We start from the raw sequence: 23181 nt of genomic DNA, 5'->3' as shown, positions 1-23181 counted from the left end.
CTATTGGTATGTGCCTCAATAAGGTACATGGTTTGCTTTCAGAGCAAGCACACAAGTAGTACGACGATCTAGTATGTACTTGATGTTCTTCATTTGAGCCTTTATAGCATGTTGTGGAAAGACTCAGCTCTTCGTTTGTCTCAGGTAATGCGAGATTGGAAGGAAATGGCCTTCTTCGAAGGTAGAAGGGGAAGTGTGGGTGCTTCTTCAAATCTCGGACACAGAGTGCTGCAAGGTGATGGACAAGGTGTACTAAAGCCAGAAGAGTATCTGCTTGAGAGCTCAGTGAGAGTTCGTGATCGAGGTTATCTGGAGATATTCATTTGTTGCGGACCTTGCCAAAGGAAGGACGGGTTGAAACAGACCCTCAGAGCATGGTGCCTGGAAGACTCCAGGTTGTTCACTTATGATGAGGGGGACAACTTGAAGATCGTGGCGGCTGGATTGCTGGAGTTCGAAGGCAGGAACATGACTGAAGGTGGTGGTGCCAGGAGGTGCTACCAAGGATGGACCTGTGTACTAGGATGGTGTGTGGAAGCGGAATGGAGCAGGAGCCACTGGATGAAAAGCCAGGAAAAGATTTGGACATTGAAGTGTTCCAGAGGACTACGACTTGGGAGTCACTAGAGCATTGTAGCATTGGGCCAAGATGTGTCGGTGAGAGGGGGTGTTGGAAAGGTCACCTCGCCATGTGTAAGGCCCCATATGAGGAGAGCATGGGGGGGTGGACCTAGGATCTGAGAGGTGGTCACATGGGCAACATGATGGTTGCCGTGAGGGCAGGGATCGGACAACAATAGAGAGAGGGAGGGGGCTGTTACATGGGCAGCATCTCACAGCCAAGGAAAGAGGGCTAAAAGGGCTGCCATGTGGGCAGCACAACAGCCTGGCAGAGGGGCAGCAAAGCAGGTGTGTACGGGTTGGAAAAAGCGCCTTCAGAGAGCAGCATATGGGGCTGGCAGAGGAACATAGGTAGCAGCATAAGCAGGGCCAGCACCTGCATGGGGGACCTGGATCAGGAGCACATGGGTTTGCAAGAGGCACAGGAAGGGGCAAAGGAAGCAGCCTATAGGACTGGTTGGACCAGCCAAACTACTCAGTTTTTACAGACCAGTCTGTTCGGCCAGACTGGTTGGTTCTAGTCAGCAACCCCTGGGGGCCATAAAAGAAGGGCCTCCAGGCCCTCATTACTCATTCTCTGGAGCAGCAAGCAGGAGCAGCAAAAGACCAGCACTTGGAGCCTATCCTAGAGGACCAAGAAGGCTGAGGAAGCTGCAGACGTAGCTCAAGGTGCTGCCTACCTAGGCTGATCTACAGGCAGTAAGGTAGAGAGAATCATTTTGGGCAGAACGTCTACAGACGCTCGAGGTGGAGCACGCGGGCTCGAGCTAGAGATAATTGGTAGATAGGAGAAGTACCTTGTGGTACGATCAGAGGACCACACCATTGGTGGGACTCTGGATCTATCTCTTTTGTATTGTGTCAGCTATGTCCTCCAACAAATGCATAAAGGGTTTTTCCTGGGGGTGCAAAGTAGCGTGCTGCCAGCGTGACATTTCCTTCCTTTGTCGCTATTTCTAATCACATATGTTACTTGTGTGGGCCTTTTTTATGACCTTGGCTGTTTTTTCAAATGCCATGCTGATAAGCATAATATCCCATCAAACCCTCTCACACCTCCTTTGGCACTTTCAACTCCAAAGCCTTGTTTGGCGACCTGTTAATAATGTGAACTGCTGTTTGCACGGCTTCTGCCCAAAAGCCATGGGGCAATGCAGCATAAGACAACATACATTGAACCTTCTCCTGAATAGTTCGATTCATTCGCTCACTTACACCATTTTGAGATGCATTATGAGGGGCTGTGAGTTCCTGTTTGATGCCCTTAGCTTCGCAAAACTGCACAAAAGCATGTGACACATACTCACCCCCATTATCGGATCTGAGGCATTTCAGCCTGCGACCTGTACGATTCTCAACCTGAGCGACAAACTTCTTGAAAGCATCTAAGGCATCGCTTTTATGCTTCAAGAAATAGACCCACACTCTGCGTGTGGCATCATCAATAAAAGTAATGAAATACTTTGCACCCCCTAGTGATAACTGTGGCATCTCACACAAATCAGTGTGCACTAGATCAAGCGGTGCTCTATTCTGGGGAGTTCTCCTCTTATGAGGAGTCACAGAATGCTTGCCAAATATGCAATGATCACAAGTAGGCAAATCTGAAAAAGAAAGAGACGGCAGATAACCCAAACGTGACAGTTCTTGCATTCCTTTAACAGACATGTGTCCCAACCGGCTATGCCACAATGAAACCTTTGGCAGCTCGGTTATGGCAACAACATGATTACCCACACTGGAAACATAAGGAGGGTACAAGGTATCACTCTTAAAACCCTCAGCCACTACAACCTGGCCATCAGTAATCACCCATTTGGAATCCCCAAATGTGGTGTGGTAACCACTGTCATCCAACAAGTCAATGCTAATTAGATTTTTCTTGATTTGCGGCACATGGCGAACACCATCAAGCATAAATGTGCGTCCATCAGGGAACACTATCTGTATACTGCCAATCCCTGCAATCTGACATGCATAGTTGTTCCCAAGGTGAACAACTCCATGAGTACCTGTGTAGGAAGTAAACCACTCCCTATGAGGAGTAACATGAAAAGAAGCACCTGAATCCAAGAGCTAGGTGTGCATGTCATGGCCATCAATAACCAAGGTATGTGCAATTACAGCAGAAGAGCATAATACCTCATGTCTGTCACTGTCACTGTCCTCTGCTGCAACATTCACTGCATCCAAGTCATCTACCTTGGCCTTGCCTTTGCCTTTACTACCACTGCCTGCATCCTTTACTTCAGCCTTCTTGGCTTTCTGATCCCGTATAAACTTGAAGCACTTAGACTTCACATGTCCCTTCTTGCCACAATAAAAGCATTCAATGTCCTTTTTACCACGGGACTGACTTCGGGATTTGGACTTACTAGCAGATCTCCCCTTCTGCTGAGTCCTGCCTCTTTCCTGTACCTGCAAAGCATTTGAAGACTTGCTGCCCGCATTATTTTTCCTGCTCATCTCCTCCATGAGGAGAGAGCTCTCTACATTAGCATATATAAGAGTGACATTCGAATTAGACAAGGTGGTCTTGAAAGTGTCCCAACTCTCAGGAAGGGTACACAACAAGAAAGTAGCCTTGAACTCCTCATCAAGGTTCAACCCCTGTGCAATCAGCTGTGTAAAGATGGCATTGAACTCACTCAAGTGTGAGGTCATAGCTGTACCTTCCTTCATGCGAAGATCAACCAGCTTCTTCAACCAATACACCTTACTGGCTGAACTCTTTTGGGCATACAACTCTGCTAGCCTCTGCCATACACCATAAGAGGTCTTTTCAGCCTGAACATTGTACACAAGAGAATCACTGAGAGTAAGCATGATAGCAGTCCTCGCGGACAGATCTAGCTCCTCCCATTCATCATCTGACATCCCAGATGGCTTGACACCCTTCACCCTTATGGGCTTAGAAATCTTCTTAAGCAGAAGTACATTCAAACACTGTTCTGCCCATAATGCATAATTGTGTGCCCCTTCCAACTTCTTTATGTTCAGAATTGATGATTCACTTCCCCCTGATGCCATATAAGATAAGGAAAGTACCTGACTCCCTGTAAGTCAAGAAAGACTGAATAAAATTCTGATTTCTCAGAAAAAACCTGCTCTATCAAGAGCCAGGAGCACTCACAATAGTGCTGTTTAAAAAAAAAAAAAAAAACTGTCAGAAAATCTGCAGCACAACAGAAAATTTCTCTCCAGTTATTGTACCTTCTGACACACTGTACCGTGCTCAAATAGGCATAAAAAAACAGTAATTTCAGAATGCTGCAGCTGCTCCACAAGTGCTTTAACAGTGCATCATCAGCTGACAAGGCACAAAACACTGCTGTAAACACTGCTGCACTACTGTCCTGATCACTTCTCCCACCTCAGATGAGGTATTGCACTGATTTAATATGCATAAACCACTTGGCATATACTGTTTTGTTTACCGAAAAAAAAAGAGCTCCAGACACTTCAGCCTGTCACAAAACCTGCAACAGAAAATGGGATAAATCCCAAGCAATTACCCTCCTGCCAAGGGAATAAAATGCATCTGAAGATCTCTGACAGTAACCCAAGTGCTCTCAAGCAAAATCTGGGCAAAAGCCCCTTGATCTGACACTTGTACCAAGTGAAAACAACCTTAACAATGAGGGATAAGGCATACAATGTGCAAATCTCTCTAACAAAATCAACTAACAGTGTAATGCAAATACTGCCCTGTGTAGAAATGACATACACAGATCCCAACGTACAAACACTCAATGAGGAACCTTTTGAGCACTGTCAACGATGGACAGTTAGGGACCGAGTAAACTCAATGCACCCTGGCCAAGCGTGGCTCAACTGAGGTTCTCTGAGTGTTGCACAAAAAATGTGACCTGCAAGAAAATGTCACCTCCACACTGCGGAAATCGAGACAAATGTGTGCACTCTGGCACCACACTACCTCAAGGCATACAAAGCATCAACTGCCGGGCAAAAGCCCTATGATCTGCTCACCCGTAAACTGAGATTCAAACCCAGTAAAGGCATATATCCTCTGTCAGATGCATAAATCCCGATATCTGTGCACAAATTCTCCACGCAGAAGGGAGATAACTGAGAAAGTACTTGCTGTACTTCATGCAATGCAATGCACCTCGGGTAAAAAACCAAATCTCCTCGTTGTACCTGCTGTACTTTTGAAGAAAATCGAGATTTTCTCCTTCTTCCTCCTCGAATGTCACCTAGGCCTGCGTGCCTAGATGCCTGACGCTGCTCCCTAAAAAAAAAGAACGCCTCCCTGTCGTAGTTTCCAAGGAAACAGTACGGCATCGTCCGTACTGTACGGACGCTTGTACGGCTACCGTACGGCGGTACGGACGGCCGTACGTCCGTATAGTAGCTGTACAGTGCACAAAATGTTGCGCACACGCAGCTAGCAGCAGCTAGCTGCTGCTGCAACGAAGGCCGGCTGCCCCGCGTTGCCTGCGGGCGCGCTTGCGCGCCGCCTCATTGCCCACACTGCTTGCGCAGTGCACCTGGGCGCTGCCGCCGTCCCGCGCCGCCTTACTCTGCTCGTAGACCAGCTGCTCACCCGCGTGGGCAGTACGGTGCGCTGCCCTTGCTGTCCGGCTGGCCCTTGCTGCGCTGCCTGCCCGCCCTTGCAGAGGCTAGGTAGAGGTGGAGGGGGTGGGTAGGCTAGGGTAGGGAGTGGAGAGGGAGAATAGGCTCTGATACCAGTTGAAGGGAGAAGGAATGGGAGAGAAGTACAAGAGGGAGAGAGTGAGAGAGAGAGAAGACTCCAAATGTGCGGGTGTGAAGTGATGAGCCACACCACAAACTCTTAAGTTTTATTAGGATTAGGTTTTCCCCCTATGACTGTCTTAAGATAGTCATAGGTGTCATATCTTTAATAAAGGGGTGGCAATGTGCCTTTACCCCAACACCTTGTCTTCTTTCCCACCTCTACCTTGAGCAAGCTTTCCTCTCGAGATACTTGAGATGGCTGAGAAGCCAGTGAAGATCCCCATTCTACCTACATTCCCGATAGGCTGTCAGTTGGACCGAAAGTTATTGCGGAGTGTGGTGGGTGATGATGGAGTATCATCCAACCTGGTTGATTTGGAGTTATCAAGCCAGATGCGGAGGAACAACCTGGTTGATTTGGTTCTTGTTGGAGTTATCAAGCCAGATGCGTAGGAACAACCTGGTTGATTTGGTTCTTGTTGGAGTTATAAAGCTAGATGCGGATGCTGAGGAACATGGCATCATGGATGGGGATTGGGTCAATCCGCACGTCCGCCCTTTCATTTTCCTCAATTGTACCCCCCTCACATGATGAAACATGTGAAGCACATGATGCTAGTGAAAGGTATTTGGGAGCATTTGTCATATCTCTAAATTAGGGTCTCCCCAATGAAGCGTGCCTCCTTGGAAGTGTCTGCTTGGAAGTATAGATGTACATGTTGAATCGAGCAAAAGTCAGCAATCGTGCGGGAGCATATCGACAAGTTGCAAGCTCTTTGGTAGGAGGTCTATCAAGCAGGGAAGGAGATTTCTTCGGAGGATATGGTGTCACTTTGCTGTCCCATCTTTCTGGACAGTACTCGGCGTTTTACTCATCCTTGATTATTAGTGGGAGACTCAACACTCTCATGAGGGAGGATCTTGTACCGTTGGTGTTGGACCAAGAGTAGTTTGACAACCCTCCATTGGGAAGAGCCTTGGCTGCCCCGTAGGAAAAAGGGTGGAGCAACGACAACAAGGGTAAAGGAAAGTTCTGAAAAGAAGTCCTCATCTACAACAGCTCCACAAGAAACCTGGTTCTCAGCCTCCGTTGATGACAAGGCTGGTTGCTTCTTGTTGCTCCATGAGATTGTTCCTAGACTAGGGGTCGGTTGCTCTAAATCGTCTTCATGTACCATACAACTTTCCTCTGCTTTAGAGCTCTGCGTACATGGATCTCCTCCCAAATCAGAGTGACTCCAACTTTGGGGCTTCATTCAATCTCAATGATCTCGGGAATGCCACAAAGTCACTAAGATGAGTACTTGTAAGAGAAGAGAGCATAGGGAGTTTGTACATCCCGTCGTCAACTGCTCATTCCCGTAGTACCTGGTGCCACTGACTCTTCCTCGAACTTCACGTGCTTGCCATCATCTTTGGACAAATTCAAACAACAATAGTGGCTTAACTGCGACACCTCCAACAAATTCTTGATATCAGGGTGGTATCCATTGACATCGAAGAGCTGAGAGGGGGTGTTAAAGTTAAGTCTGCTCTTGTCTGTACATTAGGGTGTGAGGGTGTCTATGTGGGCTGACCCGCCCAGAGAGGTGTAGCATTAGTGTCCTTTTGCATTTCTTCATGCTAGTTCGGGGTTTTTGATCAGGGTCGGGTTAGATCCAGTTGGGTCAGCCAACCCAGCTGGTTGGGTCAGTCAGCCAGGTGATGCCCTATAAATAGGGCATATTGCCCCATTGTATTTAACATTGTTTGGCAGAGTTTACAGCCTATCTTTGGTGTCGTTTGAGGTGTAGCTCTACTTCAGTTTCCAGCCAACTAGAGGTGCAGTTCAGCCCTGGGGTTGTGATCATTCATTGGAGGTTTTCTCAGCAGTAACACGCAGAGTTTTTCCTGCATTTTCCTGAATCCTGTGCAGTATCCTCTCTCTATACCTGCGTTTCTGCTGTCTATCTATTCACAGATCTGCTCTATCTTTCTGTTCACAAAGATAACCTCCCTCCCTCCTTAAATTGGGAAAAAATCTCTTGATACTAAAGATGATGATCAGCCCTTGGGTGCATCTTATGTATGTTGAGGATTTTAGGCATGTGTGCTGTTATGTGGATGATTGTGTATTTCTGTATATCTGTGTATAGATTCAATAGAGCTTGTGTCAAAGCAGCTAGAATGATTGCTGTTGAGATGCCCAGTGGACTTAGCTCTGACTTTTCTTCTGAATGTTGACATGGTGTTTCAACCATAAAACAAAATCAGTATACTTTGTGTATGCAAGGCTTGAGAACTGGTTTTGAGACTGTAACTTTTTGGCCTGTTTGTTCAGGTTGCACCAATGCAAGATAGGAATCCTTGCTTGTAATATGCACACATCATGATTCATATACAGGGATTGCCATTTATGGCATTTGGCCCATTCCTTTCGGGCTTTTGGCATGGATGGTCACTTACAATATTCTACCCTGGATTATGCCGGAAGGATCATTTAACATAATGTAGACATATTTTGGCTATTGGCTTTTATTCCCAGGGCATTTTCATGGTTTTAATTTGTTTAATCTACGTATTATGTTTCTGGATCTCCGTCATTACTTGATATTTACGACTTTTTAAGTTCAAGATCTAAACTGGTTAATAGGCTTTTCAATTTCTACCTTCTAAAGCTTAATGTTTGGAGTTCTTTATGCATTACCAATATATATATATATATATCCAACTGAAATGTTCAACCAAATGAAGTACAAGTACTTGGTATATATAGTCCAAGTACTAGGGCACACTAAAATAGACTAAGTCCTACTCTATCCTACACCACCATATCATTGTATATATTTTTACAAATCCCCCCTCAATGAAATGGCTGAAACGCTCTAGAATGATCTCAGAAGCACCTGCAGTACCTAAAGTGCCATGGTTACACAAATTCATCCACATGTGGATATAGCAACCTATGGGAGTACAAAAGAAAACAATGTCATTGTGCAAGGATCACTTTATCCTCTAAGATTGCCACACTGGTACACGCATCCAAAACGCTACACACACACACACACACACACACACACATATATGAGTAGCTAGTCCCTGCTATGCGTAATGGAGTTTATGGTTTTCAATCTTATGAGTGACTATCGTGAGATTGGAACTGCACTATGTTTTGTTTTTAGAGGATGAGTTTGGGAATGTTCCCGGATTCATCTAGGCGTGCACGCACACACACAAACAGAGAGAGAGAGAGAGAGAGAGAGAGAGAGAGAGAGAGATGCACTGAAGACAAAACAACATAAACATAAACACTACTAATAGTGTTTGGAGAGAATGGGAATTGAGAAAGAGAGAGAGAGAAGTAGAAGTAGAATTTATTAGCGTCCTCGGGGGGCCAAAAATGACCCATGGGACCCGTCTCGATACAATGTAAAAAGAGTCTCCTCAAGGAGAGGGGTCAGGAGTCTATGAGTTCCTGACGACAGGTAAAAAGACGAGTGACAAAAGATCCCAATGCTGCCGGTGAGGCAGTGGAGAGAACTGATGTCACATGAGCGGAGTCCCCCAGTATCTGCTGGTAGTCCTCCCTGATATGTGCATATCGGGGGCAGTGTAGAGCTACATGTGCCTCCGTCTCAACTGTCTGCATGTCACAAAGGGTACAGACTCTAGCATGTCTAGGCTGGTGTATCCAAGCTCCCTGCTCAATGGCAAATGTATGAGATCTGGTACGGAACCTGGCGATGTTTCTGCGATATAGAAGGGGGATAGGTGTGCTAATATAAGACTGAGCATGAGTCTCTATGGACATGTATGTAGACCAACATGTGGGATTTATGTTGTCTTGGTAATGTATGTAGACCAACAGAGAGAGAGAGAGAGAGAGAGAGAGAGAGAGAGAGAGAGGTTGATGATTTGTTCTAGTTTATGTGTGAGAGAGAGAGAGAGAGAGAGAGAGAGAGAGAGAGAGAGAGAGAGAGAGAAGGGGGGGGGTTGATGATCTGTTCTAGTTTATGACGTAGTTTTATGTTGGCAGGTCATACAGGATCTGAGTTTTAGCGAGGATAGTCACTGGATTGTTGCCTGTTCATCTAGAGGCACCAGTCATCTATTTGCCATATCGCCATTTGGTGGTCCTGTAGGTCCTCATACACATGGAAAAGTCCCTGTTGATCGATCTGCCGGAGCAATGGTGTCGATGTCACTCCCTTGGTGGTCTAACATGGGCCCTGTGAAGTCCACCCCGCAGGCTCCCTTGCCTCCACCTCTGACTGTTAATTTATCTGTTATCAGTAGAATTAAAAATGGGAATGGTGGATGGCGTGGCACAGTTAGTGGTGCTGCTGCCGCTGCAAGTGGGAGGTGTAGCGCAACAGGAGCAGTTGCTGTAGTTTTCCATGATGGACGTGGTCAAAATCTTGAAGCAGAGGTGGGGCAAAACAGTTTGAAAGAGCAGCTATGGGTTCTTTCCCCATCGGGGCATCTTATCAGATACGTTCTTTCTCCATCGGCAGGGATGGAGGGGTCATACTCTGACACTCTTAATTCAGGTGTAGTGCCAGGAGCCCATGGTAGCTCCAAGGAAACACTTTACTTGCGGGTGGTGGTTGAACCATTGCAGAGGTGGGATGTTTGTCGCCGACCAAATTGGGTGGACCGAGAAGAAAAAATGGATAGTTGGAATGCTCTTGATACTGCTCAAGATGAAGCAGGCAATGCAGGGACTTCAAGCTTAATAAACGGGGCAAGTATGGGCTGCTGCTTTGGAACAGGAAGGTCAGGAAGAGAAGAGATGACAGCAGAAGAGATGCATCAATGGTTTTTGTCTAATGCTGAAGTGCAGATGCACCACTCTAGGCCTCCTATATGGGCTAAACCTCAGGTATGTGGTTGATTGTAGAGATGATAATGTGTATCGGTTATCACTAGCTGTTTTATCACTTATTTGAGCTGTTGGAAATTTTTTGGGAGGCTCAATTCCTATGGTTTGATGAACGTTTATCAGGTCTCCTTCCATGTCTTTTCTGGAGCTGCAAATAATGAACTCTCCGAGAAAGCTGACATTGGTGGGGAGATAGAGATAGAGAAAGTTCCAGCTCGTGTTGTCGAAGTACGAAAGAAGGACTTGGTGCCTGTATTCGACAGGCTTAAGAATTTTCAGTTTGTTGAGGGTGCCAAGTAATTTCCAAAGTTTGCAACTTATTGTTTTGGTCAAGCTGTTACTAGTAATGTTTGATAGATGCATTTGGATCAAGTTGCTGAGGGGATTTGCTAACAGTTTACTCTTGTTTTCTTTAACGGAACAGGAATCTGTCTGTAAATGATACATGGATCTCATCAGGCATCCATTTACCAGTCCTAAGGGATGATGGTATGCAGGATGCGTTTATTGGCCCAAATGTTGGGGGTGTACATATTCAGCGATCGAGTAGCGGAAGCAGTTGTGGTTCAGAAGGGAGTTTATATAATGGGCCTAACATGGGTCTGAATGGGTTTCATCATCCATATCAAGGTTTGAGTTCTCGGCTGTTTGGTGTTTCAAGTGCTTATTAAAACATCTATCTTGTATTTGAAGTCTGGGTAAGCATGTTTGTGTAGAAAAAAATCATATGTGCTGTTTCGATCGAGTGTTTTGTGTCCAAAGAAAATTTGCACCCTACATGGTATTGTCTTTGTCATTGTTACTCAGAGCTTTATGAGCTGAAGCCACAATGATTCTCAGCTTGCACGGTTGTAGGTCTATAGACGGTGGCATTTGAATGTGGATTTTAGAGGGCATATCACAGCATTAAGTATTTGTAGGTCCAATATAGCAGTTCTTGTAAAAATGTTCAGTATAGGCATGGTAATGAGACTTTTTCTTGGGCCAAGGTTCATATGTTTATGGACACAAGATAGGCCCTCGGCCAATTAGGGAGGTTTAATATATATTCTGGGTATGATGATGGGTAAGTAAGCATCGAGCTAACTAGTTTGTGTGATGGTGAGTATGTGCGCATTGACCAGTATTAAGGATGTGAGGTGGGTCACAACATTGTGCTTAGGAAGGTGACACTACCCTTGAATGAGACGTAGTTCCCCTGCTTGAACAGCCATAATCATGACATGTTTTGGATTATGAATGGACTGTAGTGCAGTCAACTCTCACTCTCTTTTACGTTGATTCTGTGTCGGAGGGATTCTTATGGTATTTTATGTCTAGTTTAACCAAGTCTGAATATGTGTTTCTACTGTATTAGTGGACATGCAAATGTCACCTTGTAAAATTTTCATCTGTTTTGCAGCTTTATTGCGATAAGTAACCATAAGTTCTTTCTAACTTAGTGGTGCGTTGCTCTATCAGCTAGATTGTTTAAGCATTAAAATGCCTGTTTGGAGAGACTAACATGAAACTGTATAGTCTTCACAAGCAGTTGTAGCTTGAATGAAGAGAATGTGGACTATTTTTTGATTAGCGTTCTCCTTTAGTGCTAGCCTTTGCTGAGTCTGCCCTTCATTTCCGGAGCGCTGACAAAAACTCAGAACGAAGATTTTTGTATAAATGGGTACTCGGGTTGTGTGGATATGTATGTATGAGAGAATATTTTCATACTATGGTTTACATCCACCATTGGGTGCTGATATCGGTGGGATGTTGTAGTAGCTATGCGTGATGGAGTTTATTGTTTTCAACCTTCTGAAGAGATTGAAACTACACACTGTGTTGTGTTTTAGAGGATGACTCTGCATGTTCCTGGATTCATATATATATGTGTGTGTGTGTGCGTGTGCGTGTGTGTGTATGTATGTATGTATTTGAGGCCTTGTTGAGCTATGTATTTTGAGAGTGTTTCGGTTGAATCAAACACACTGTAGAATTCTGAATTTTTTGTGACCACAAATCTGTCGGGGGCTTGCAGAAGTGCCTGTGAAGGAGAGCTCAGTGAGTCGGATTGTTATTTGAACATTATAGTAGAGAACAGTAGAGGCGCTTGTTGGAAAGGTCACCTCCCCATCTGTAAGCCCTCATATGAGCAGAGCATGGGGGGGTGAACCTAGGGTTTGAGTGTCTGTCAAATGGGCATCTGATTGGATGCCATGTGGGCAAGAATCAAAGAGATGGAGGGTACCTGGAGCTAGGATGGATCTGCAGCAGCAAAAGATGAAGCAGTAGCCAGCACAAGGAACCCGGAATAAACAGCAATCACATGGCGCTGACATCTACAGGGTGTATGGCTCTGTACGGAACTGGGAGAGGGCCTGGCAGAGGCGCAGTTATGGCAGGATGTGCAGGCGCAGATGTGGAGCAGCAAATATTGCTGTCAGTGGGCAGAAGGCAGGCCTTATATAGGCTGGATCCCTGCCTTGAATGGAGGGCCAAAGGCCCTGGAAGTTTGGGCCATAAAAGCCCTGGGTTGTGAGCCCTTATAGGGCTGGACCAGGCACAGACTGGTCGGCCAGTCTGCTACAGGCTGGTCGGTATTTTTGCCAGCCCCCTTGGGGCCTATATAAAGAGCCCATTGGGCCTCATTCAATCATAACTTGCAGCAGCAGGAACCAGCAGATTGGAGCAGCCAAGCAACCCTCTCTTGGGCCTATATATCAGGAGGTGAAGAAGGTGACAAGGAGCTGCAGACTGAGAGCTGGGAGAGCTGCCCACCTAGGCTGGTGCAAAGACAGCAAGGTGGAAGGGATCTGGACGGAAAGTCTATAGAAGCTCGAGGTGGAGCACGCGGGCTTGAGTCTAGACATAGCCAGCAGATAGGAGAAGGACCTTGTGGTAAGATCAGAGGACCACATCATTGGTGGGACTCTGGATCTGTCTCTTTTGTATTGTGTCCATAGTTGTGGACGGAAATATATATTTTGGTGGTTTCTCTATCTGGTTGGTTCATTGTCTATTGATGAGTCTGCACACCTATTTTATGCACATAAGTTAAGAAGTTTGTGATTGTGCCCTTGCGAAAAGGAGGGTGACTCAGGTTCAGTCAGGTGCGTTGAGAATTCTGGTCTAGTGAAATTAAGTTTGGTTGACTTTGCTGTGTGGTATAAACAGCAAAGATGTCGACCTCTACAGCCTCTTCAGCCCCTACTTTCCCTTCCTCCTCCCCCAGTTTTCTCTCTTTCACTATCCCTAACTTTGGAGAGTTTGGGAACCTCGACGGGACTAATTACCCGATCTGGAAAGCGAACATCCGGAGTCATTTAATGGCTCGGAAGTTGTGGAAGTTGACCACGGGAGTGGAGTTGAAGCCGGAGGACATGGTGGACAGGAAAGGGGAGATACTCAATGGCAGTAGACAGAGAGGAGCTTGAAGCTTGGGAAGAGAGAGATGCCCATGCCCTGGCAATAATCATAGGGACTACGGCGGACTCCGTTCTTCCACATATCCAACTGGCCGAGACATCAGTAGAGGCGTGGGCCACCTTCAAGGATCTATACGAGACGTACAACACCTCACGGATTGTGCTTCTTTAGCATCAACTCTACAATCTTGATATGGAAGAAGGAGATACGGTACATAGCCATTTGACGAAGGTCAAGGTGGTGAGGGATCAGCTGGCAGCAATTGGCCAGAAGACAGACTCATGCCGTTTGGCCTTGATGGTACTGAGGAGACTGCCTCGGAGTTTTAAGAGCTTTGTTACGGCTGTGACAGCAGGACAGAGGACCAAACCTCTGACGTTTTAGGAGTTGGGTCCATTATTGCTATAGGAGGAAGCTCGGGATAAGCTCTACAATGAGGACAAAGATGACAAGGCGATGCTGGCGAAGGATTCCGCTGGCAAAGGAAAGGGCAAGCTTAACGGTGGCAAGTCCAAGAAAGACGCCTCTGACGACGAGGGGACTTCAAAGAGGAAGCATAAGCAGAAGTGTTTTTACTGTGATACGCCGGGACATTTTGCAAAGGACTGCAGAAAGAAAACGGCGGATCAAAAAAACAAAACGGGATCTGGCTCAGATTCAGAGGGAGAGCCCAAAGCAAATGTGGTAATCAAGGAGTTGTTCCTGGTGACATCACCGAGTGTTACCGAGGTCATATATGTTGATCCAGAAATCACTATGAGGATGTCTGACATAGAGATGTATGTCGACGAGGAGTCAGATGCCTTTGTGAAGGTGAAGGACAGCATGGAGCGCTTGGTACCTTCCAAGTGTGTGGCTGTTGACACTGACATGAGGGTGGATTCGATGGAAGGCCCTGGGGTCTCATGGTCAGATGGATGCTGGAGTTCAGAAGGGGACAGTACATGATTACACAAGCGCTCGGTGGGTGCCTCAATGAGAGTTTGCTTTCAGAGCGAACGTTCAGGCAGTACAACAGTCTGGTATGTATTTGATATTCTGCATTTGGGCCTTTATAGCATGCTGTGGAGAGACTCTGCTCTTCATTTGTCTCAGGTGATAAGAGATTGGAAGGAATTGGCCTTCTTCGAAGGCAGAAGTGGAAGTATTGGTGCTTCTTCAAATCTTGGACGCAGATTGGTAGAAGGTGATGGACAAAGAGTACTGAAGCCAGAAGAGTACGTGCTTGAGAACTCAGCGAGAGTTCATGGTCCAGGTTATCTGGAAATATTCATTGGTTGCAGACCTTGCCAAAGGAAGGATGGGTTGAAACAGGCCCTCAGAGCATGGTGCCTGGAAGACTCCAGGTTGTTCACTCATTATGAGGGGGACGACTGGAAGATTGTGACGGCTGGATTGCTCGAGTTCAGAGGCGGGAACGTGACTGAAGGAGGTGGTACCAGGAGGTGCTACCAAAGATGGACCTGTGTACCAGGATGGTGTGCGGAAGCGGAACCGGACTTGGTGGAGCAAGAGCCACTGGATGAAAAGCCAAGAAAAGATTTCGACGCCGAAAGGTTCCAGAGGATTATAACCAGGGAGTTACTCGAGCATCGTCATCGACGTGTTGGCATTTGGCCGAGATGTGTCGGTGAGAGGGGGTGTTGGAAAGGTCACCTCCCCATCTGTAAGCCCCCATATGAGGAGAGCATGGGGGGGGGGGGGGAACCTAGGGTTTGAGTGTCTGTCACATGGGCATCTGATTGGATGCCATGTGGGCAGCAAGAATCAAAGAGATGGAGGGTACGTGGAGCTAGGATGGATCTGCAGCAGCAAAAGGCGAAGCAGTAGCCAGCACAAGTAACCCAGAATAAACAGCAATCACATGGCGCTGACATCTACACGGTGTACGACTCTGTACAGAATTGGGAGAGGGCCTGGCAGAGGCGCAGTTATGGCAGGATGTGCAGGCGCAGATGTGGAGCAGCAAATATTGCTGTCAGTGGGCAGAAGGCAGGCCTTATATAGGCTAGATCCCTGCCTTGAATGGAGGGCCAAAGGCCCTGGAAGTTTGGGCCATAAAAGCCCCGGATTGTGAGCCCTTATAGGGCTCGATTAGTCACAGACTGGTCAGCCAGTCTGCTACAGGCTGGTCGGTATTTTTGCCAGCCCCCTTGGGGCCTATATAAAGAGGCCATTGGGCCTCATTCAATCATCACTTGCAGCAGCAGGAACCAGTAGATTGGAGCAGCCAAGCAACCCTCTCTTTGGCCTATATATCAGGAGGTGAAGAAGGTGACAAGGAGCTGCAGACTAAGAGCTGGGAGAGCTGCCCACCTAGGCTGGTGCAAAGACAGCAAGGTGGAAAGAATCTGGACGGAAAGTCTACAGAAGCTTGAGGTGGAGCACGCGGGCTCGAGTCTAGAGATAGCCAGCAGATAAGAGAACGACCTTGTGGTAAGATTAGAGGACCACATCATTGGTGGGACTCTGGATCTGTCCCTTTTGTATTGTGTCCATAGTTGTGGACGGAAATATATATTTTGGTGGTTCATTGTCTATTGATGACTCTGCACACCTATTTTATGCACATAAGTTAAGAAGTTTGTGATTTCACACCCACACCGCACACTGTGTGAGCTCCTGGGCATTACTATAAGTCTTCCGTTGTGCGTACCCTCTGGTAGGTCATTTCTAACATGGTATCAGAGCCCAAGTAGAAGGTTCACAGGTGTGGGAGTGCGAAGGCAGGGACCTTGCTGAAGGACGACCCTGATTCAGAAGCTCTTGGGAATCGACTTCCACGACTGGAGCATTGTGCCCTTACGAGAAGGAGGGTGACTCAGATTCAGTCAGGTGCGTTCAGAATTCTGGTCTACTGAAATTAAGTTTGGTTGACTTTGCTGTGTGGTATAAACAGCAGAGATGTTGACCTCTACAGCCTCTTCAGCCCCTGCTTTCCCTTCCTCCTGCCCCAGTTTTCTCTCTTTCACTATCCCTAACTTTGGAGAGTCTGGGAACCTGGACGGGACTAATTACCCGATTTGGAAAGTAAACATCCGGAGTCATTTAATGGCTTGGAAGTTGTGAAAGCTAATCACGGGAGTGGAGTTGAAGCCGGAGGACATGGTGGACAGGAAAGGGGAGATACTCATGGCAGTAGACAAAGAGGAGCTTGAAGCTTGGGAAGAGAGAGATGCCCATGCCCTGGCAATAATCATAGGGACTACGGCGGACTCCGTTCTTCCAATCCAGCTGGTCGAGACGTCAGTAGAGGCGTGGGTCACCTTCAAGGATCTATACGAGACGGACAACACCTCACGGATTGGGCTTCTTCAGCATCAACTCTACAATCTTGATATGGAAGAAGGAGATACGGTACATAGCCATTTGACGAAGGTCAAGGTGGTGAGGGATCAGCTGGCAGCAATTGGTCAGAAGACAGACTCATGCCATTTGGCCTTGATGGTACTGAGGAGACTGCCTCGGAGTTTTAAGAGCTTTGTTACGGCTGTGACAGCAGGACAGAGGACCAAACCTCTGACGTTTTAGGAGTTGGGTCCATTACTGCTACAGGAGGAAGCTTGGGAGAAGCTCTACAACGAGGACAAAGACGACAAGGTGATGCTGGCGAAGGATTCTGCTGGCAAAGGAAAGGGTAAGCCTAACGGTGGCAAGTCCAAGAAAGACGACTCTGACGACGAGGGGACTTCAAAGCATAAGCAGAAGTGTTTTTACTGTGATACGCCGGGACATTTTGCAAAGGACTGCAGAAAGAAAAAGGTGGTTAGAAAAACAAAAAGGGGTTTGACTCGGATTCAGAGAGAGAGGCCAAATCAAATGTGGTAATCAAGGAGTTGTTCCTGGTGACATCACCGAGTGTTACCGAGGTCAGATATGTTGATCCAGAAATCACTGTGAGGATGTCTGACATAGAGATGTATGTTGAGGAGTCAGATTCCTTTGTGAAGGTGAACGACAGCATGGAGCGCTTGGTACCTTTCAAGTGTGTGGCCGTTGACACTGACATGAGGGTGGATTCCATGGAAGGCCCTGGGGTCTCATGGTCAGATGGATGTTGGAGTTCAGAAGGGGACAGTACAGGATTACACAAGCGCTTGGTGGGTGCCTCAATGAGAGTTTGCTTTCAGAGCGAACGTTCAGGCAGTACAACAGTTTGGTATGTATTTGATATTTTGCATTTGAGCCTTTAGTGGAGAGACTCTGCTCTTCATTTGTCTCAAGTGATAAGAGATTGGAAGGAATTGGCCTTCTTCGAAGGCAGAAGGGGAAGTATTGGTGCTTCTTCAAATCTTGGACACAGATTGCTAGAAGGTGATGGACAAAGAGTACTGAAGCCAGAAGAGTACCTGCTTGAGTACTCACCGAGAGTTCATGGTCCAGGTTATCTGGAAATATTCATTGGTTGCAGACCTTGCCAAAGGAAGGATGGGTTGAAACAGACCCTCAGGGCATGGTGCCTGGAAGACTCCAGGTTGTTCACTCATTATGAGGGGGACGACTAGAAGATTGTGACGGTTGGATTGCTGGAGTCCAGAGGTGTGAACGTGACTGAAGGAGGTGGTACCAGGAGGTGCTACCAAAGATGGACCTGTGTACCAGGATGGTGTGCGGAAGCGGAACCGGACCTGGTGGAGTAGGAGCCATTTGATGAAATGCCAGGAAAAGATTTCGACGCCGAAAGGTTCTAGAGGATTACAACCAGGGAGCTACTGGAGCATCGTCATCGACGTGTTGGCAATTGGCCGAGATGTGTCGGTGAGAGGGGGTGTTGGAAAGGTCACCTCCCCATTTGTAAGCCCCCATATGAGGAGAGCATGGGGGGGGGGTTGAACCTAGGGTTTGAGTGTCTGTCACATGGGCATCTGATTGGATGCCATGTGGGCAAGAATCAAAGAGATGGAGGGTACGTGGAGCTAGGATGGATCTGCAGCAGCAAAAGGTGAAGCAGTAGCCAGCACAAGGAACCCAGAATAAACAGCAATCACATGGCGCTGACATGTACACGGTGTACGGCTCTGTACGGAACTGGGAGAGGGCCTGGCAGAGGCGCAGTTATGGCAGGATGTGCAGGCGCAGATGTGGAGAAGCAAATATGGCTGTCAGTGGGCAGAAGGCAGGCCTTATATAGGCTGGATCCCTGCCTTGAATGGAGGGCCAAAGGCCCTGGAAGTTTGGGCCATAAAAGCCCCGGGTTGTGAGCCCTTATAGGGCTGGACCAGCCACAGACTGGTCAGCCAGTCTGCTACAGGCTGGTCGGTATCTTTGCCAGCCCCCTTGGGGCCTATATAAAGAGCCCATTGGGCCTCATTCAATCATCACTTGCAGCAGCAGGAACCAGCAGATTGGAGCAGCCAAGCAACCCTCTCTTGGGCCTATATATCAGGAGGTGAAGAAGGTGACAAGGAGCTGCAGACTAAGAGCTGGGAGAGCTGCCCACCTAGGCTGGTGCAAAGACAGCAAGGTGGAAGGGATCTGGACGGAAAGTCTATAGAAGCTCGAGGTGGAGCACGTGGGCTTGAGTCTAGAGATAGCCAGCAGATAGGAGAAGGACCTTGTGGTAAGATCAGAGGACCACATCATTGGTGGGACTCTGGATCTCTCTCTTTTGTATTGTGTCCATAGTTGTGGATGGAAATATATATTTTGGTGGTTTCTCTATCTGGTTGGTTCATTGTCTATTGATGAGTCGGCACACCTATTTTATGCACATAAGTTAAGAAGTTTGTGATTTCACACCCACACCGCACATTGTGTGAGCTCCTGGGAATTACTATAAGTCTTCCGCTGTGCGTACCCTCTGTTAGGTCATTTCTAACAGCGCTTGCATGTCCTGATCACATCTTTACAAGGTTTGGTTCTTGTTCACTTCTTACAGATCACTCACAGTATGCTCAGCCATCAGCCTCTTTTATTTATCAGACTCAGCAGAGCCAGTTGCATTTGGGGAAGGCCAAATTGCAGAGTGGCAATCTGTCGGGCAGTGATTTTCCGAACGCTAACAAGCATGTTTCTACACCGCCTGTCATTGGCTCCCCACCTATGGATATTCCAAAGTTAGTTCACCATGATGTTTATGACATGGCAACAAGACTTGGTGAGAAACCTAGGGACAGCAGCCCCACAGGCTTAGATGCCTTACAGAAGAGGGGAATGCTGCCTTTGAATGGGACAGGGGAAGTTGCAATGGTGAAGCCAGAAAATGGCAGTGACATTCCATTTGCTTGTGAAGGACATATTGATATCTGTAGTAGCCCTCGTAAGTACATTGCGAGAAACGGGACTTTCAATTCTTCAAATTCTGGTGTTATTTCAAGTTGTGATCTATGGGACGCACCTGTTCTGGAAGAGACTGGTCTGCATTCACTGCAAACTCAGCATAACGGTGATTTGAATCAGGCATCTGGAAGGGCAGCTAATGACATAACAAATCATGTTGTGAAAAATCACCTAAATGATTATGAGGCAACAACAGAAGACATTGAAAGCACTGATGCAAACAGCAAGAGTGAAGATTTTGAAGGAGGGGAGCAGGGGGAGGATGCGTGGGAAGGAGCCATGTTTCCATTTGCTGAAGGTATTCGCGCTGGTGTCATCATTTGTTTGATTATTTCTGAGAGGATAAATTTGCTTCCAATTAGAGCTCTGAAGAAACTGATGGTTGTTTTCCGTTTTGAACAGACTGCTGAATTACGTCAAAGGAGATGATGTGTGTTATTTGGCTGTAGAGAACCTGATTGGTTTTGAGGTGCGCAGATCTTCAGGCAATCTTCTATTCAAATCAATTCAGCTGTTTCTTGCATCTGTATCCTAGGAAATGACCATTCTTGACTCCTGTTCATGTATTCTGTGAAAATGGCTTTTAAGAAGCCTTGCTAAGCAGGGCTTATGATTGAGTCTACTAGCCGGCTCTGCAGTCATGCCTTTATGGGAAACCTTATTGAAGCGAGCACTGTGTGGCACCATATTTGCAGTAGAAAATATAGTTACAGATGCATCTCTTTGGTGACCCATGATGAGATCACGTGGTATTTGTGTGCAAGTAACTTTTACCTGTGTGAAGTTGGGAAGTATTTTTATATATAGTCTCATGCCAGACCCTCTTTCCAAGCCACAAGGTACAGAAATCGATTGAAAGAGCTCCTTAGAGAAGGTATGGAGGTAAATTCAAATTATAGCGAGAAATAAAGTGGAGGGGGCACCTATCTCCATTTCATGAAATTAGGGTTATACTGGGAAGATTCAATCAGACTAGTCCTATACTTACCCTCGTTGAATGAGACATTTTTTCATTCAACACTTGGGAGATCATTGTATATATTTTGTAAATAACTTCCACTTGTGCAGGGCCATCGTTGGCTTGATTGAAGTATGTAGCTTGGATCCAAAGGGGTCCTCATTTGATGGCTACAATAAGATGTATTTGGTTCAAATTATTTTTTGATGATATGAGCAGAAAAAAAAGTCGTTTCCTTTGCACATGTCTTAGCCTTGTTGCTGAGCTCTTTGCTTCCCTCTGAACTTGATCTCGCTTTCATCTTGTATTTGTCTTGCTGCTTACAATAAAGCTGTTAGGCTTCTCGTGTACTCATGGGAAAAGCGTACGTCCTTTGTTTTATTTGAATTGCCATTCTGGCTTGGCCTCAAAATGCTTGTTCTCCATGAAAATATCTACAGTACTTGCATGTAATCTTACAAGGATAATTGCTTTTAGATTTTGGCAACAATCAGATTGCAGCATCATCTCACAGCTCAGCCGATCTGGAATATTGCTCATTTGTGCTTGTGGGTGGATAGCAGAGCTGATGGACTGTATTGCACCTGTTCCTGTGGGCATTTAAGCTGATTGAAGTTGGGTGCACAAGGGCATTTTGCTGGGTCAATCTGACTAGAGATTACTTGCTTTTATGTTATATACTAGGAAATCCCCTGTGTATTCAGAAAATGCCTATAATCCTGGTTTGATTTTCAATACAAGGTATTTCGAAGTGCTCTCATCTATTATGTACATTGATGAGATTTTTCAGAATGCTAGAGAAGGGAAACTATTTACAGAGAACGCAGCTCACTGCCTTTGAAACAAGGGCCAACAACCAAGGTGGACTATACATCCAGTGAACGCCTTGCTCAATGAAAATATAGAATACACTCGTTGCAGGGCAAGCCTTGCAGAAGCGTGTCTGCCTCCCAGCAGTCGACCGAGACAATTAAGTTCCCTTTTCCCAAATGGAGTGCAGGGTGTAAATAATGTCTTGCCAGATGGCACTACCATCGTCAAGCTCTAGTGGGCAACATAGATGTTCCAAGCAGTGATGTTGGACACCGTGTCCCATAAGTTGTCCTTTGGCAAGGGCACTGTCGCATCTAGTGCCTTTATACGGGGAAGACGCATTGACCTTGGATCTTGCAAGTTGGAGATGTTTGATCGATGGAAAAGGTGTCATCCCTCTCCCTAGTGAAGTCGTGCCGCATCCTCTGTGTTTTGGCTACAAATCTTGTGTGTTGCAAAGACAATCTCTATCTATATTCGTGTAGCGGTGGTATCACCATCAATGCGTATTTGCTTCAATTGAGGACAAATGGGCAATCCTCCGCGGGTTTCCATCCAGAAGAAATATGCATTTTTTTGTGGTGAACACCTCTTGGCGTACTTGTCGCTCAACCCAATGCCGCTATTTGGCTGGAGTACTCTAGCGACCAATGTGTGTTGTAGACGATTGTCTTACTCGCTCTTTCAGATACTACTATCCCTCACGAGGACATTGTGAACCCCTCCTATCTTGTCGTGATTGGAATTAGGTCAATGGTCTAGTCCTTGCCTAGGTGGCTACTATCTTGATCCTCTGTCACTTCAGCAAAGTTAGGTTCCCATTCGTCTTTGGGTGTTCATTTGTCTCTGGTTGTAGAATGCCTAGTTTGTACTATTTTGAAGTTGACTCCATGCTCCAGATGAATTGGCTCCACTGTCCAACCAATGCGCGTTTGTTGCCTCAACATAAAACCCTCTTGATTGCGAACCTCTAGGTGCTCAAGCTCCTCTCATCATTGAGGGTTGGCTAGAATGAGTTCTCTAGACAAGTGCTGACAAACTCAGTGAAGACTGCTCATCAGGGGTGAGCCCTTCCTAGTGGTACTATCGCCACTGACCTCTTGTGTAGGGTGTGTTCTTGAGAAGCCCTCTCTGGAGCAAGAGCTTCTAGGGCTTCAAGATTGGAGTGAGCCCTTGCACTACCAAGTTGCCTAAAAGGGCTCTACTTTGTATCCAAAGTCCTTCCTTTGCCTAGGGTAGAATTATTGTTTGCCCCATTGATCTTGGCACTCGTGTTTCTCATGCCATCCTATTTGGACCACAAGAAATTGCACACTAGGCGCTTGAGATGTTCCATGCATCCCTTGTGAAAACACTAGCAAGAGGCTATGTTCGAGTCCCATCTTGCTCTCGCGGAATCCAACAGAAGCCAAGCTTGGTCCCCAATCTAGGATCTTTTGAACATGTCGAGGAGTTGGTCCAATTGATCCTATAACCTTGGATGCTAAAACAATACCTCTCCACAGGGTCTTTGCTGTGCCCTCCA

The 23181-nt window shown here is 46.6% G+C and overlaps 1 protein-coding gene across 3 annotated transcripts in view; it reads left to right on the top strand.

Annotated features, from left to right (window-relative positions):
• Window positions 1-21083, top strand: part of LOC147892940 (autophagy-related protein 18h-like) — a 35843-nt gene extending 14760 nt beyond the window's left edge. For 2 of the 3 annotated variants that reach the window (XM_087387732.1, XM_087387731.1), the window contains 5 exons: window positions 9356-10201; window positions 10325-10497; window positions 10626-10831; window positions 19485-20183; window positions 20288-21083. In XM_087387732.1, coding sequence (XP_087243858.1) covers window positions 9356-10201; window positions 10325-10497; window positions 10626-10831; window positions 19485-20183; window positions 20288-20295 — 1932 coding nt within the window. In that variant the 3' untranslated portion in view covers window positions 20296-21083. The remainder of the gene's footprint in view (window positions 1-9355; window positions 10202-10324; window positions 10498-10625; window positions 10832-19484; window positions 20184-20287) is intronic. The other variant, XR_015542378.1, reaches the window with a different exon arrangement.
• Window positions 21084-23181: the final 2098 nt, after the last annotated feature.

This window comes from Dipteris shenzhenensis, chromosome 16 (assembly GCF_047967505.1).
Source record: "Dipteris shenzhenensis isolate YYH24624 ecotype China chromosome 16, Dip_SZ_1.0, whole genome shotgun sequence".
NCBI lineage: Eukaryota > Viridiplantae > Streptophyta > Polypodiopsida > Gleicheniales > Dipteridaceae > Dipteris > Dipteris shenzhenensis.
This window is presented reverse-complemented; position numbering and strand designations above follow the sequence as displayed.